The 18,436-nt window shown below is 36.9% G+C and overlaps 1 protein-coding gene across 1 annotated transcript in view; it reads left to right on the top strand.

Annotated features, from left to right (window-relative positions):
• Window positions 1-18,436, top strand: part of NECAB1 (N-terminal EF-hand calcium binding protein 1) — a 189,220-nt gene that overhangs the window by 78,835 nt on the left and 91,949 nt on the right. The window contains exon 4 of the mRNA XM_036932727.2: window positions 8,624-8,649. Coding sequence (XP_036788622.1) covers window positions 8,624-8,649 — 26 coding nt within the window. The remainder of the gene's footprint in view (window positions 1-8,623; window positions 8,650-18,436) is intronic.

Here is an 18,436-nt window from a genome sequence, read left to right as displayed (position 1 = left end):
ATTAGGTCACTATCGGTGTATTCAGGATGCTAGTTGTATTTTAATCTATCTCTGTAAAGGTTACCCAGATACCATATTATAAACTAATGGGCCTCCATGACTGTGATCATGACAGGCTGTTTCATACCACTGCGGCCAGGTGGGGGGAGGAATACATTGTTACATGGTTTCAATCCCAAGCACCCAAGCACCTTGTGATTCCTCTACATTCCTGAAGCCTCAACAGAAACTTTGACTCCTTGGCTTCCTACCACAATAGGTGTGTTAGTAAACTTGATTGTGCAATCATTTCACAACGTATACACACAGTAAATCATGTTTTATATCTTTAAAAAATCACTCTGTATGACTTAAATATATATATATAATTCTTATTAATCATGCCTCAGCCACTGGGGAAAAAAAATTTTTTAATGTTAAAAAAAAAAAGGCAATCTCTATTTCTATCCTGATTCTGGTCTGGCTCATTGCCAAGTCCAAGCCCCTGCCCAGTAACCTGTGGAGTATTCTTGCTCTTCTACAAGCGGGAACCTGCATTCGTGCTTGGAATCAGCGCTCAGCTCTGGGCTGAGGACTCTGGCGACAAAAATAACTTGCCCCTGCCTCCTGGACTGTCTGGATAGAATCTGGTGCTAAAGTATTTTTGGCCACCGTTATGTCAGTGCAGTCCTCTAACTTAAATTCTCCCAGCTGGAAAATGCTCACCTTAGCTTAGTTTGTATCTGCAGCATCTGACCTATCCCAGGGGCACATCTAATCCTAGTCACAACCTTTCTCACAGTCTGCCCTATCCCTCTGCAGTGAACTAGATTCTTATATAACCAATTACAAATGCAATCCATGGAGTTAAATACTATTCCAATATAGTTGCAAGATTGAACACTTGGTCACTCTTCTAATCTCCCAATATTGCTTCTGTTGATTTTCATTAATGCTGTTTTGGTTGGTGTGTCAGAACTGGCTTAACACATTTGCCCTGATGGTAAAGATATTCTGCTCAGATTGTCTTTACTGAATTGGAGATCAGAATATTACTTGTAAAGAACACAGTGATAGCTAACCATATTTGTTACTTAGCCAATGTGCTAGTCTTCTAATAAACCAATGTGGGCATCATTACAGTGCTTCCATGCACTCACTGAGCCATATTCTCCTTGCTTCAAGTACTGTCTAGAAGTAAATATTTTTGTAAGCCAAACTTAACTTCTTCAGGCTATTAAGGAGCTTAGCAGTATTTAGCAAACTGTTCTGCCTAATCTTTTTGCTCTGGTAATGTTCAGACTGGTCATTGATGAACAGGAAGCACAGTAAAATGTGAGCTCAGACTCAGAATTTAGAGTCCTACTAAGATCCACAGTGTATGGAAACTTTAATTTTGAAGAAGAGAAACCTAGAAAGTTTAAAAAATATATTTTAAAATCTTAAATTTCCTATAATCAGGAGAAGCAAAGGAGAAGTTTAGAATGGTATTTTTTTTTTCAGTAAGAAAGTCACAACCCTTTGTTCTTACTTACAGTAAGTTGAAAATAGTAAAGGCAACTAAATCTGTAGAAAAATACTTAGAAGAGGTAATTAAGATTGTTAACCTGAATATATGAAAGAGTTTTGAGGCAGTACCCTAGAATTGAAAGCTGACATATAAAAACGTGTATTAGAAAGATTCTGAATTCACAAGCAGAAATCAGTCTATAAAATCCCAAATATTAAAAAACAAATAACCCAATTAAAAAATGGGCAAAGGAACTGAACAGACGGTTCTCCAAAAAAGAAATACAGATGGCCAACAGACACATGAAAAGATGCTCCACATCACTAATTATCAGAGAAATGCAAATTAAAACTACAATGAGGTATCACCTCACACCAGTAAGGATGGCTGCCATCCAAAAGACAAACAACAACAAATGTTGGCGAGGCTGTGGAGAAAGGGGAACCCTCCTACACTGCTGGTGGGAATGTAAACTTGTTCAACCATTGTGGAAAGCAGTATGGAGGTACATCAAAATGCTCAAAACAGACTTACCATTTGACCCAGGAATTGCACTCCTAGGAATTTACCCTAAGAATGCAGCAATCAAGTATGAGAAAGATCAGTGCACCCCTATGTTTATCGCAGCACTATTTACAATAGCCAAGAATTGGAAGCAACCTAAATGTCCATCGATAGATGAATGGATAAAGAAGATGTGGTACATATACACAATGGAATACTACTCAGCCATAAGAAAAGGGCAAATCCAACCATTTGCAGCAACATGGATGGAGCTGGAGGGTATTTTGCTCAGTGAAACAAGCCAAGCAGAGAAAGAGAAATACCAAATGATTTCACTCATCTGTGGAATATAAGAACAAAGGAAAAACTGAAGGAACAAAACAGCAGCAGAATCACAGAACTCAAGAATGGACTAACAGGTACCAAAGGGAAAGGGACTGGGGAGGATGGGTGGGTAGGGAGGGATAAGGGGGGGAGAAGTAGGGGGGTATTAAGATTAGCATCCATAGCGGGGTGGGAGAAAGGGGAGGGCTGTACAACACAGAGAAGACAAGTAGTGATTCTACAACAGGTTGCTACGCTGATGGACAGTGACTGTAAAGGAGTATATAGGGGGGACCTGGTATAGGGGAGAGCCTAGTAAACAAAGTATTCGTCATGTAAGTGTAGATTAATGATTAAAAAAAAAAAAATGCAGTTCCTATGTGGTGACCTCTAATGAGTTCTACACAATGATATAAAGGACATATAAAAGTGTAGGCAAAGGGTCTGTTTGTGTTTATACAGAGGATCAAAGCCTAATTTGGCTACCCCGAAAATGAACTAAGAAACGATATGAAAGAGAACTTCCAACATCAGCACTCTCGAGAAGACTCATGCCAGAAGATGATCATCAAAAAACCCCAACAAAGATCCACGCACTGCTACAGCTGTAGATGCACTCATCCCACCAGTTCCTGGACTTGCCATGGTAATGAGGAAGGAGATATCTAAGCTGGCCTGTGCATACAGTAAAACAACAAATTTGACTGGATCTATACTGTTGGAACTCAACCAAGAATTAGGAGAAGTGCAAATTGTAGCGCTCCAAAATCTTACAACTACAGACTATTTACTGTTAAAAGAACATATGGGATGTGAACAGTGCCCAGGAATGGGTTGTTTTAATTTGTCTGATTTTTCTCAAACTACTCAAATTCAGTTAGATAATAACCATCATATCATTGATAAGTTTTCACAAATGCCTAGGGTGCCTAACTGGTTTTCTTGGTTTCACTGGAGATGGCTGGTAATTACAGGTATGCTTTGGTTATGTAACTATACTCCTATTATGTTAATGTGTGTGTGCAATTTAAGTAGTAGCTTAAAATCTATACATGCTGAAGTTACTCTACAAGAAGATATGTCAAAGAAATAATCAATCTTCCCATGTTTTCTCCCGCCTGCTACTTCTATAGCTTTTCTTCTTTCTTCCTAATTACAACGAATTCTTAAATAGAATTCGTGCCTCATATCAAATTTACCGAGTATCATAACTCCTCCAAGTGGTAAAGATACCTCAAGACAAATGCTGGGCATAGAAGCCACAGGGCATAAATATGCAAAGAAATAAAAAGCTAACCATTTCAAACAATAAGGCTTCTCTCTCACTTACCAACTTAACATTTCCCTGTATGGCCCCGGAAGATGACTGGTTAGCCAGAGACGGGTAAGATTCCTCAAGGGAGGAACAACCTAAGACAGGCACAGTCGCAGGGGGGTCATCAGGTGAGAAATTGGGGATCAACAGAGGTGAGGCTTAGAACCTCACCCCCCCTGTTCTGAGAGAAATCTTCTGCATATGTGGATGTTTTATTGCCCTTGTCTAGCTTGGATTAACACATAGTCTACAGGCACACACCTGATCATCTACATTTGCTCTCTTACAACACTAAACTATGTTTTCTACCTTTATGTTGTATCTACCTACCACTTCAGCATCTTATTAAAAATAATAAAGAGAGAAATGTGGTATCCACATATAAATCAAGTATAAAAACCAAATGAGTATTCCTATTTGAACTGACTGTTTATAGTTCATAATGCATGAGCAAAACCAAAAGTTTCTGTGATGACTGCCCTTGTGCTGTTCACTATGTAACTTATTCATTATGTAAGAATTTGTTCTCCATGTAAGAACTTGTTTGTTATGCCTCAGAAGATTGGAGACTGACGAAAATTAGGCTTGGGGTGGATTAATGATTGTGCATTGAGCATTGACTCCCCTATACAGAATTTTATTGTCGTTAACAACCATTTGATCAATAAATATGAGAGATGCCCTCACAAAAAAAAAAAAAAACAAAAAAAAGGACAGACTTCCAATGGTAAAACAAATAAGTAACCGGGATGTAATGTATAGCATAAGTAATATAGTCAAGATATTGTAACAGCTTGGTATGGTGATAGCTGGTACTTAGAATTATCATGTATATAAATGTTGAATCACTGTGTTGTACACCTGAAACTAATGTAATGTAATACTGTGTGTCAACTACCCTTCAATAAAAAATAATTATCTAAAAAAAAAAAAAAATCCCAAATATTTTCTCTTCCTGAACAGTAAACATACTTCTGAGGGTAGCAGTTTAGTTCATTAGAACTTGAGCGCCCAACACAGAAAAGCAAAGTCAAACCAACTTCAATTGTGCCAAAGAGTTATAAACGAATGGTGTTTAATGGTGTATGTCATGTCATTGTTATACCAGGAATGTCCTAATGCTGCTTTTTGCTTAGAATACACGTTTTATTTTATTTGGCAGGTCCAAACTGACAGATCTACTGCAACTTATACCAAGTAGACTCATAAGTTAAATAATATGAACAAAATAACTATGAGCCTTCCCTTTTATACTTAACATCTCTTAACTTTTTCTGGTTTCTTCTATTTTTAATCACAGTTTATTTTTCTCATTATAAATGAAACCTGATAATGAAGGAAAACAAAGATTTCGAAAATTATAAAACAGGGAAAAGCAAACCCACACTGAGTCCTAGGGTCCAGAAATGATGTGGCCCACTATTAGCATTGTTGTTCGTTTTCTCCCAAACCTTAAGTATATGCAGATCGTTCTGTATAAACCATTTATATCTGGTGTGATATTTTCACATAACTTTTAAACATAAGCATTTTCTAATTTATGGACAACTCTTTAGATACATAGGATAATTATACACATTGTTTCCATTTTTTCCCCTGTAGTTGTCAACCAGTGAATGTTTGCTCTTTACCCACTTTGGCATCTAGCTGAGAACACATTCTGGTAGTAATACCCCTTTAGTTCTGTTTCAGGTACCTGTACAGTGTGACCTGCATTCGTTCTTTTTACTTTACTTTTTTTTTTTCTTTTTCTTTTTTAGCATGGTGGCATAGCTGAAAGAGTATAGGGTTTTTTTTTGCTGTAAATATGAGAAACAGGAAATACTACATGCTATCAGATATCCTCTAGGCTTCTATGGCTTAATATTTCTTTAAAATCCAGTGTTTGCACAGGATAGAAATGTATCTCAGTGAGAAGTCAGTGCTGCTAGAATTCACCCATGTGAGCCTGCTGTAAAAGGAACCATCTCTTTCTACCCACTACAAACAAAGTAGTGCAGAAACCACTAAATAAAGGAATGTTTGCAGCAACAGAGTATAGTATTTATGAACATAGACTTGTCTTAAGGAAAAGTAGAGCTAATGTGCAAATTCTCTGAAGTACTACTTTGTTTTATGATATATTTCATGTAATTTAATTTTCAATAATGGATTGGGGCTATTTCTTACTTTGAAATTCAAAATCTCATTATGAACCTGTGAAGCATTTAGAGGAAAACAAATATAAAACCAAAGTGACTTTTAATGTCTTTCACAAGTGTGAAGTTCTATGATAATGCAAAGGTTAGGAAATGGCATGTATTTTAATGACCAAAATGTTTGAAGCAATACCACTGAACATATCTAAGCTAATTCTGAATCCACTAAATTTCCAAATTTTGCTGGGTTTACCTCAAAATCCTTCACATCTATCTCTTCTTTTTGCCCTTCTCCTATCCCTGCCTGTCATTCCTAGATGTCTGAATTGTTCTTGATCAAGCTCCCATATTAGCTAATGCTTTTTTAGCTTGAAATCCTGATATAAGTATAGATCTGTTTAAAAATTACAGGTGTACACCATTGTATTAATATTTATACATTATAAAATTACACAAAAAGAAATGGAATTATAAGTTTAAATACAGATGCAAATAGAAGTTCAAGTATTTTTCTTGCCCCAGTGGCCTTGCACACCCCTGGTTTCTATGCTCCATCTGGCTCAGACTATAGTAATAACTTCCAAATTGGTCTTTGGGCCTCTTTCACACCCTCTTTCTATTTCAACCATTCTGTCAGTGACTTTAAAGTATAAATCTGACTATGTTACCTTTTAAAATTTCCTTTGTGATTCCAAGTGGACAAAAAGACAAAGTAGAAACTTCTTGGATTATCACATGAGGCTTTTCATGGATCAGTCTCATTTCTTCAATAATGACCTATGTTCCAGCCAAAGGAATTACAAAGTTTTCTGAGTAGTTTAATAAATTAGAGATTTGGTGACATACTCCTCAAATACTTAATTTTTATTGCAAATAGGGTTTCTTCCAACTGGAATTGCTTCATTTGTCTGCCTTTTCTACTCGAATTTAACCTTTAAGATTTAGCCCAAAATTCTGCCCTTTATGATATAGTCCCTCATACCTTTTGTCAGATAACCACATTGTTAGGCTGGAGAAGTAAAAACAAGGACATGCAAACAGAACAGAGAGATGCCATAGTGGGAGAACAGACCAGACCCCAAGGTCCGTGCCTTATATGGAAAGGGGACAGCTCTCCCTGAATTCCATCCTCCTGATGTGCCAGCTAAGACCCGGATGTCAGCCTCCTCCCTCTTGGAAGGAAAAAAAAGTTTCTAGTTGTCTATTATGTCACCTTTAGCCAATCATACCTCTCCACGCCCCCTAGGATAGCTTGCCCACTCCACCCCCTCCTAATCCCTTATAAGCCCCCACCTCCCTGACGGGGTGTGACTTCCCCGGCCTGTAATACCCAGACAGCAGAACATCACCCGAGAGTTGCACTCAAATAAACTACCTGGCCCTTTGTTGCCTCTCTCCGCCTGCTTATTTCAGCTAAAATTTATCTTACACACATCCTCCATAGAACTACCTTATTGCATTCTAATCATTTATTTACCATGTGAATCTATCTTTAAGTTGAGCAGCCAGAATCTGGTCACCTGACATACTCATCTCAGTATCTATTGCAATCTCATGTGTGACGGCAGAGCAATGCCTGGCATGTAGCAATGGATGTTTGGGGGATAAATGAAAGGATAAACAGAACTCACACTAAAGCTACTGCAGAAGACTTTACATATTCTACCTGGTGGAAAATACTGTGTTACAAAAAGATTTACTTAAGCACAGAGATATTATTTATACAATATCAAATATTCAGTGTCCTAGGATAAAATCCTGCGTTCATAATTATATAACAAAACTACTGATGGAGTTGATAAAAAGACCCAGTGTTGGGAAAGCTTATACCAGGGACCCTCCTTTCCAGCTTCCCCGATTGCTACTTAAAGGAGAATTGGATTATGGAGCTTATTTACGTTGAGTTTTGACATAGCAGCTGTAAAAAGTGAAAGATTTTCAGTTACCTGATACTTGCAGTTGGTCCTAGTAGTCTTCATTATCTTTAGGAGGTTTTCTTCTATTTTGATTTTATTTGAACTTTCAAAAATTAAGAATGACTGAATTTTATTAAATTTATATTTAGTATTAATTAATATGATGGTTTCTCTCCTTTAAGATGTTACATTTATTACCTGTATTGAGCCAATCTTGCTCTCCTATACCATGCCTTCCTAGGTCAAGGCATTATTCTCATGATAGTGATGTATTATATCTGCTAGCATTTCAACTGGCTGTTTTGCATTTATCTTCATAAGAGTAAGAGGTGTCTGTAGTTTATATGAAAACATTAAGGTATGTTAACATCCTTATGTTTTAGAAATCATTTGAAATAAGCACTGAATTAAACTTACCTCAAAAGTTGAATCTAGCATGAAAGTTCTAGCAGTCAAAATCATGATAGCTAACATTTATTAAGTGTTTACTTTGTGCCAGTTACTCTTTTAATGGCTTTTTATGTATTAACCCACTTAAATCTATGGCATTCTTATGAAACAGATATTATCATCCCCATCCTGGGCCTGAAGAACTGGGATACACAGACAGGAAGTACTCAGGGTCACACAGATGGTAAATGGTGGAGTTGGGATTTACACTTGGCATTCTGGCACTAGAGCCTACCTTCTTTACTATTATGCAGCATTTCCCCAGCATGGCAGGGGGGAAACACAAAGCCCAGCATTATTTGTTCAAAGACAAAATCTGACATGATCATTGTTAATATGACTGACTACCTAAACAATATAGAATCTATAAGAGAAAAACCTTAACTGTAGATCAAATATAATAACATAGATTGGGTACTAACTTATTTAACTAGTTAAAAACTTAAATATTACCAAAGTAGTAATACTTTCTTTTTCATCTTTTCAGCAATCTTGATACGGAAGAACTATGTGGTAAGTTTATTTATGGTCAATCAAATTCATTACTTGCTTTAGAATGAAAAAGAACACTGTCTTATATATTTCTATATACCTCATAGAGTAGGAGTTCTGTAATACATTAAAGGCAATTGAGATATTAAGGGATTTATCTTTTTCCATGAGTTTTGCTCAAACATGTTTTTCACTGGAAAGAGTTAGGTCCCATTCATTTTTCATGTTACAGTTGCCTTTGCAATTGGTACAATTAGTTTCGCAAAAGCAAATTATCCACCAGTTTGAATATATTTTAAAATTGGTGTTTAATTCAACATCATTATTCTCTTCAAATATGTTGCCTTTGTTACTGTTTTGCAAAGCTGACCCCTTAAGAAAAACAACTTTATCCCGTATATGCCTAACCATCCTGGAATTTTAAATGTCACTTGCAAAACAGGTGTTTCAATGCGGAGAGGTTAACTCTTTACAAAGTGCTAATTTAATGGCCTCTTCATTTATTTTCTTCATTTTTGTGGTTGGAAACAAAAGTCAAAGGTTAGGAATGTGGAAGAACAAATATTTCAGAAATTTTTATTATGAAGTTATGAAGCATTGTTCAATCAATTTGAAACAACCATATTTCTTTGAACACTGGAAGGTTTTAAGGTTTCTGTTTTAAGGTAAATATATAAGGTAACACATTTGTCCAGGTTTTACTTTTATTGTCTGTGCTACTAAAAATGCTTAAAGATGAGTTTCTTGAAATTCCTAGTTGAAGCCATAAGCACTTCTGGACATCTTACAATTCTTACAAATTTCAAGTTGACCTGACTATCGGAAGGCCATTTTATAATATCTAAGAGTGGTGATCTTCCATTTCATCAAAATGCAACACCAAGTGCCCTTAGGCCAGGACAAAATACCAGAATACAGTGTTTCAGAACAATAACTCTGAACAATACGAATATGATTACCATAAAGTTTCAAATTTTTCAATGGTCATTAAAAAAATCTTATGCTTCCCATCCCCGCATTAATATCTATCTCATGTTCAGTGAGATGAATCCAACTAAAAAGCAAAATAAGCACTATGTTTATACAGAAGCAAACACTCAGTACCACTACAGGTCATGCTTTTGTTGTGAAACACTAGCAGAAAAAAATCAGAGAAAAGACTTGACATACTTTGACACATAATCAAACCATGAGCCATCCACCCATGGGTATTGAACTGCTCCAAGTCCAAGGCAAAAAGGCCCATGGGATCACGGCCACTGGGCTTTCCAAAGAATAGCAGTCACGTACTATAGAGGTCAGATCGTGAGCCATTCTCATCCGTGCACAGATAGACCTGTGAGTGGAGTGGAGAGATGAGGCGGAGAACCAAGGTAACTATCTTGTTAGTGTTCTAAGGTTGGGAGGCCTACTTGCCTCAAACGTTTAGATATGTTAGCCCAAAGTAATCACTTCCTCAAGTCATTCAGATAATTACTCGATTTTGCCTAGGTAGGCATGGCTTCTGAGAAAGCTAACCATTACGTGGGCTTTTAAAATAAAAACATTTAATGGATCTTCTTTCTTTGCTATGTTGTTTATCTATCTATTGTCATTAAGGAATATTACATCATCCTCTGTCTCAGTACCATAGTATATCTCTGCTTAATCCTCGACAAAGAAAAATTTAACTCGATTTCTATAATAGAACTAACTGGATTAGGAACTTACTCCATACTTATTGTAAAAGCTTTGACTGTGATCTCCCCCACCCCATAGTTAGGGAACTAGTTTATGGGGCTTTAATTCAACAGAATGTTCTGTATTTGTAAACCTAGTGATTGTACTGCCAAATGTGTGTTATAATCCTCCCCCTCTCTGTTCAAGAATATGCATTTTAATTCCCAGCGTGTACTTTCATTTCTCATTATTTTGTGAATATAAAGTAAATATTTAAGTTGGATTCTAGCCAAAACCAATGCTTCAGTGCTAGCAAGTCAGTGTACCTCCCCTCCGCGCACACGTATTCCCCCTCGGGTATGGGAGGGGCAGCGCTTAATTGACATGGAAAGTCAGTTTCATGTGCTCTTTGCTAGAAGCTGATTAAAAGGTCCAGGTATCTAAAACTTTCATTCTGTTCATTAGTTTTTCAGTTTACTGAATTATGAAACAATAATTCAAAATGCATTAAAATAAAGTTCTTGCTTCTTATTTTAGTTATGAAAGTAATACTTTTTTTTTAACTATGAAATTTTGAAGGTGTACAAGAAAAAATGTTGGAGCCTTTTTCTCACTCACCTCTTTTTTCTGATACTGATCTCCACTGCTAATTGCTTGGAACATATCCTTCCAGACAATTTTATGCATATATTGGCATTGATATATGTATATATACACATTTTCCAACAATATATATAAGATCATCCTGTGTAAGTACGACTGCACAGAGTCTTACCTCATTCTATTAAAAAGGCTGCATGGTGTTCCATTTACCTTAACTTTTTCAACCAAGTCCTTTTTAGTAAATTTTCAGGTTTCTTCCAACTTTCCACTGGAACAGCACTGAAGTAAATATGCTCACCTATATTATCTTTGTACTCTGGTATGAGTAGTTCTGTATGGCAGATTCCTGAGAGTGTAATTACTTGGTCACAAGTTCTTCCAATGTGCATGCCCACCAGCAGTGTATAGGCATGCTGAGATTATTCACTTTTCACATAATTTGGAGGACTTTCTAAATAACAGCTTTAGGCCATATGTTATTCCTGTCAGTCAATACTAAATTCAGCTTTAATTAGGTAATTGTGCTTGAACTCTAACAATGATTCTTTGGTTTTCTACTCATGCCATCTTCAGCTATGATCTAAAAGCTATCAGGAGCAAAATTACTACTTTCCTAGTCCTACCCAGTTTTTAACTGTCTTTATTACCTTACTCATTTTTACTGAATTCTTTCATAAATCTTGAACTTGATAGCTAAGTATTTTGAGATATTTATGGATGGGTGAAGAATAATTGCCCTAAAAGTTCATGTAGCTAGAGTGCTTGGTATGAAAGCATATCTGTAAGGGAGCTTTGTGAGCAAGGCTGGACATATTCGGTGTTCTTACTGCTCATCTAGTTGTTGTTGCCCACGAAGTAAACATTAAACTATTTTAAAAGCTGAAGTTTATAAATAAGATCTATGAAAACTGAGGTTAAAGGAAACTTCCAGGAAAAATGTTTATTACTTTCATATGTAAGGTTCCTTTTAGCAGCTGTGCCCCAGCAGCCCAGTGGGACGGAGAACCATACACAGCAGCTTGCTTTGCCAGAGCCTGGGCCCAGTGGGACGGAGAACCATACACAGCAGCTTGCTTTGCCAGAGCCTGGGCCTCACTGAGACACCTGTGCTGGCTGAATCTAGATGCGAGAAAATCAGAGGTCTCTATCTCTCTTCCACACTGTTTGAGCTGTGACAATGAAAAAGGTGTAAAACACTTTGAGTGGCACTGATCTGCATCCCCTAAAAATAACCCATATTCTTAGATTTACAAGTGACACCTCTGTTGAGGGCACGGGTGGTTCCCCAACTCCTTGTCTCTCATTCCCTCTCTTTCATCTGTTATTTTCATTCCTATTTAGTGTTCTGCTTGGAAAGTTATAGCAAGGTACATATTGTAGAAATCATCTAAACTCCTGAGAATGCTTTGTGAGATCAGTTCCCAGTGTGGCCTCTGTGGTAACTGTGGATGCACTTGTTCTGAATAGGAATTCTTAGGCCAGACCTGAAAATGCAATAACTTGGAGGACTGACATACAGAAGAGAAGAATGAATTTGGTGGTGTGAGGCCACCAATTAAGTACAGTAGTTATGGAAGAAACTAACTTCAGTAAATTTATTAGTGAAGATTTTGCATTGAATATATATGAGGAGATTATTTGCTTTCTGACAGATAACTAGCCTAATACATCTGTTTGTATGTCATGCTCTATTCTTTATTTATAAACAATGTCCAGACTCTTACTCAAATATTCTTCACTTAAACTGATGAGCATTGGTTCTCATGTGTTTCCATATCTGTGATACAAATATATTTTGCTCTTGCCCATGGAACACACACACATGGGTTTTAGTAAAAGTAGGTCTTTTCTTCAAGAAGTTATTCTTGTTACCAAAGGACAAGAGTTTTAATGAACCAATATTTATTCTGAATCTTTCTTTCTCTAATGCTATGACTTGAGGACAAAACACATTTGCCCAGCTCACAATGCCATTGTAATACAAATGAGAAACTTGAGTCACAGTAAGTGGAATAAAACAGTCTAAGCTCAGTCACTTCCAAAGCTATCACTGACCTTCCCTCTCCTGTATGCCACATCTTGGGGTCTGCAGATATATTGCTGAAGTTTCCGGTTTCTACATACTTCTACTTCATAGTTTGATATGAGCCAGGGTCCTTGTTCTATGATGAAATCGCTCTGGCTGTTGATGTTACTCATGTCTCCTGGTGATGTGTCCACATTTCCCAAACCTTCCAGTGTATCCAGGATGACCTTTCTAATAGGAATACTGGAGGATGTTACACTCCTATTTCAAATTGTTCCATGGCTTCCCATTGCCCACTGTGGTTCTCAAGTTTATCCCAGATCATCATTTCCTACCATTCCTTTAAAAAATGGTGATTCCTGTGCTTCAACCCAAAGATTCTGGTTTAGTAGATGGCAATTTACAATTCTTCATTTCTAACAAGTAGTTTAGAGTAGTGCTTCTCAAATATTTGTGTCTACAAATCACCTAAGGGCTTATGAAAATTCAGACTGTGACCCAGTAGGTTTGCCATGCATTCTCACAAGTTCCCAGGAGATGCTGATGTTTCTGGTTTGGACCACAGCTTGAGGAGTGAGGCTCTAGGGAATTCTCCAGAGGACTCTGAAGCAGATGTTCAAAAACACCTGGACTGGAGGGTAAAATTTAGAACACCTAGCAAGGAATACTTCTAACACATTGGACTTCTCTCATCACTGATTTTTGGTATCCTGCTTCCTTGCTGCCTCTTGTCCTCAATTACTCCTGATCCTATCCTTTTATTTTTTTTGGTATCATTATTATACAATTACATGAGCAACTTTGTGGTTACTAGACTCCCCCCATTATCAAGTCCCCACCACATACCCCATTACAGTCACTGTCCATCAGTGTAGTAAAATGCTATAGAATCACTAGTCTTCTCTGTGCTATACTGCCTTCACCATGCCCCAATCCCTGCCTACATTATGTGTGCTAATCGTAATGTCCCTTTTTCCCCCTTATCCCTCCCTTCCCACCCATCCTCCTCAGTCCCTTTCCCTTTGGTAACTGTTAGTCCATTCTTGGGTTCTGTGATTCTGCTGCAGTTTTGTTTCTTCGGTTTTTGCTTTGTTCATATACTTCACAGATGAGTAAAATCATCTGATACTTGTCTTTCTCTGCCTGGCTTATTTCACTGAGCATAATACCCTCTAGCTCCATCCATGTTGTTGCAAATGGGAGGATTTGTTTTCTTCTTATGGCTGAATAATATTCCATTGTGTATATGTACCACGTCTTGTTTATCCATTCATCTACTGATGGACACTTAGGTTGCTTCCATGTCTTGGCTATTGTAAATAGTGCTGCGATAAACATAGGGGTGCATCTGTCTTTTTGCAACCGAGCTGCTGCATTCTTAGGGTAAATTCCTAGGAGTGGAATTCCTGGGTCAAATGGTATTTCTATTTTTAGTTTTTTGAGGAACCTCCATACTGCTTTCCACAATGGTTGAACTAATTTACATTCCCACCAGCAGTGTAGGCAGGTTCCCCTTTCTCCTCCTCCTACCAACATTTGTTGTTTGTCTTTTGGATGGTGGCAATCCTTACTGGTGTGAGGTGATATCTCATTGTGGTTTTAATTTGCATTTCTCTGATGATTAGTGATGTGGAGCATCTTTTCATGTGCCTGTTGGCCATCTGAATTTCTTCTTTGGAGAAGTGTCTGTTCAGCTCCTCTGCCCATTTTTTAAGTGGCTTATTTGCTTTTTGTTTGTTGAGGGGCATGAGCTCTTTATATAATTTGGATGTCAACCCCTTATCGGATATGTCATGTATGAATATATTCTCCCATACTGCAAGATGCCTTTTTGTTCTACTGATGGTGTCCTTTGCTGTACAGGAGCTTTTTAGTTTGATACAGTCCCACTTGTTCATTTTTGCTCTTGTTTCGCTTGCCTGGGGAGATATGTTCATGAAGAAGTTGCTCATGTTTATGTCCAAGAGAGTTTTGCCTGTTTTCTTCTAAGAGTTTTATGGTTTCATGACTTACATTCAGGTCTTTGATCCATTTTGAGTTTGCTTTTGTGTGTGGAGTTAGGCAGTAATCCAGTTTCATTATCTTACATGTAGCTGTCCAGTTTTCCAACACCAGCTGTTGAAGAGGCTGGCATCTCCCCATTGTATATCCATGGCTCCTTTATCATATATTAATTGACCATATATGTTTGGGTTAATATCTGGACTCTCTATTCTGTTCCACTGGTCTGTGGGTCTGTTCTTGTGCCAGTACCATATTGTCTTGATTACTGTGGCTTTGTAGTAGAGCTTGAAGCTGGGAAGCGAGATTCCCCCCTACTTTATTCTTCCTTCTCAGGATTGCTTTGGCTATTCAGGGTCTTTTGTGGTTCCATATGAATTTTAGAACTATTTGTTCCATTTTGTTGAAGAATGTTGTCCGTATTTTGATAGGGATTGCATTGAATCTGTAGATTGCTTTAGGAAGGATGGCCATTTCCGATCCTATCCTTTATGTCCTAGCAAGGCTGAACTACCCATACTCCTGCGAACATGCCAACATATGCCCAGCTTCCATGCCTTTGTTTACCCTTCCTCTGACTGAGTCCCATTCTTCTGTTAATTCCACCTGGTCATCCTCTGTGAAGCTCTCTCTGACTGTCCACAGGCAGACTTGGGCATTCTTTGCCCTGCACTTTTTTTTCCCCCCTCAGGGTCAGAGGGTTCATCTGAAAACATCTTTATTTCATGGCTGGGTACAGCAGTGTGACTTCTTTCTTTCTTGAAATATACTTGAAAAAAACACTGCTAATTTCAGGTATATGGCATAATTTGCTATTTGTATACATTGTGAAATCACTACAATAAGTCTGTTTAACATCCATCACCATGCAGAGTTACAATTTTTTTTCTTGTAATGAGATTTTTAAGATCTACTGTCTTAGCAACTTTCAAATATACAACACAGTATTAACTATCATCACCATGCTGTATATTACATCCCCATGACTTATTTTATAACTGCAAGTTTGTACCTCTTGACTACCTTCACCCATTTCATGTATCCACTGGTGAGTCCATTCTATATACCTAGGTTATTTTTAATTCCACAAACAAGATCATACAATATTTGTCTTATTTTGCTTAGCAAAATGTCCTTGCGGTCTATCCATATTGTTGCATATGGCAAGATTTCTTTTTTATGGCTGAATATATATTTTTTTCTTATTTTCTTTATCCATTTATCCATTGACAGACATGAGGTTGCGTCCATATTTGGGCTATTGAAAATAATGCTACAGTGAACATTGGGGTGCATATATCTTTTTGAGTTACTGTTTTTGTTTCCTTTGGAAAAATACCACTAAGTGGAATTACTAGATCATATGTTCCATTTTTTATTTTGGGGGAATCTCCATACTGTTTACCATAGTGGCCATACCAATTTACATTACCAGTAGTGCATAAGGGTTCCCTTTCCTCCACATCTTCACCAACACTTGTTATTGCTTATTTTCTTGATAGATATTCTAGTAAGTGTGAGGTGGTATCTCACTGTGATTTTTATTTTTATTTCTCTGACGATTAATGATGTTGAGTACCTTTCCCAGCACTTGTTAGCCATGTGTATGTCTTCTTTGGAAAAATGTCTATTCAAGTATTCTTCCCATTTTGTTTGTTTTTTGATTTTGAGTTATATGAGTTCTTTACATACTTCAGCTATAAGACCCCTTATCAAACATATAATCTGCAAATATTTTCTCCCATTCAGTAGGTTGCCATTTCATTTTGTTAATGGTTTCCTTTGCTGTGCAGAATCCTCTTAAGCTGACATAGTCCCACTTGTTTACTATGCTTTTGTTGCCAAATCCAGAAATCATTTCCAAGACCCATGTCAAAGAGCTTACCATGTTTTCTTCTATATGGTTTCAGGTCTTACATTCAAGTCTTTAACCCATTTTGAGCTGTTTTTTTGTGTGTGTATGGTGTAATGTAATGGTCCAGTTTCATTCTTTTGCATGTGGCTGTCTAGTTTTCCCAGTACCACTTATTGAAGAGACTGTGCTTTCCATATTGTATGTTCTTGGCTCCTGTGTCATAAGTTACTTGACTGCATAATGTGTGTGTATTTCTGGACTCTCTGTTCCATTGATCTGTGTATCTGCTTTTATGTTGATACCATACTGTTTTGATTGCTATAGCTTTATAATACAATTTGAAACTGGGAAACATGATACCCCTACATTTGTTCTTCCATGTCAAGATTGTGAGGCTATTCAAGGTCTTCTGTGTCTCCATATAAATTTTAGGATTCTTTTTTCTATTTCTGATCAATTCCATTGAAGTTTTGATATGGATTGCATTGAATCTGTAGACTACTTTGAGTAATATGGAAATATTAACAATACTAATTCTTCTAATCCATGATGCAAAATAACTTTTACTTGTGTCTTCAGTTTCTTACATCAATGTCTTAAAGCCTTCACTGTTCATGTCTTTCACATCCCTGGTTAAACTTATTCCCAGGCATTTTTTTAGAGGGAATTGTAAGTGGGATTGTTAATCTTTTTTTTGGATAGTTCATTATTAGTGTATAGAAATGCAACTGATTCTTGTATATTGACTTTTGTACCCTGCAACTTTATTGCTTTCATTCTAACATTTTTTTTGGTAGAGTTTTCAGAATTTTCTATAAATAATATCATGTCATCTGCAAATAGTGAATTTTACTTCTTCCTTTCTAATTTGGATGATCTTTATTTTTCTTGCATAATTGCTGTGGCTAAAATTTCCAATACAATTTTATATTGAATAAAATTGGTGAGAATGGGTATCCTTGTGTTGTTTCTAATCTTAGAAGAAGAGTTTTCATCTTTTCATCATTGAGTTGAATATGACATTAGCTGTGGGTTGTCACGTATATATGGCCTTTATTATGTTGAGGTAGTTACCTCTATAGCTGCTTGGAGAGCTTTTATCATGAGTGGGTGTTGAATTTTGTCAAACTCCTTTTTTACAGCTAATGTAATGATGATATGATTTTTATGCTTCATTTTCAGTGTGGTATATCACATTGATTTTTCAGATGTCAAACCGTCTGTGTATCCCTCAGATAAATCCCACTTGATCATAGTGTATAATCCTTTTAATGTATTTATGACTTTGGTTTGCTAATATTTTGTGGAAAATTTTTGCATCTATGTTCATGGAAGATATTGCCCTTCAGTTTTATTTTCTTATAGTGACCTTTTCTGATTTTGGTATCAGGGTAATGCTGGACTCATAAAATAAGACTGGAAGTGTTCCCTCTTCTTTGACTTTTTGGAAAGTTTGAGAAGGATTGGTATTAAGTGTCCTTCAAATGTTCAGTAGAACTCACTAGTGAAGCCACATGGTCCCAGACTTTTGTTTGTTGGAAGGTTTTAGATTATTGAATCAATCTCCTTGCTACTAATTGGTCTATTCATACTTTTTGTTTCTTTGTGATTCAGTCTTGGTAGGTTGGATTTTTCTAGGAATGTATCCATTTCTTCTAGGTTGT

Source organism: Manis pentadactyla, chromosome 3 (genome assembly GCF_030020395.1).
Source record: "Manis pentadactyla isolate mManPen7 chromosome 3, mManPen7.hap1, whole genome shotgun sequence".
Lineage (NCBI taxonomy): Eukaryota > Metazoa > Chordata > Mammalia > Pholidota > Manidae > Manis > Manis pentadactyla.
The sequence above is the reverse complement of the archived record's forward strand: the minus strand, read 5'-3'. Positions and strand labels throughout refer to the sequence as shown.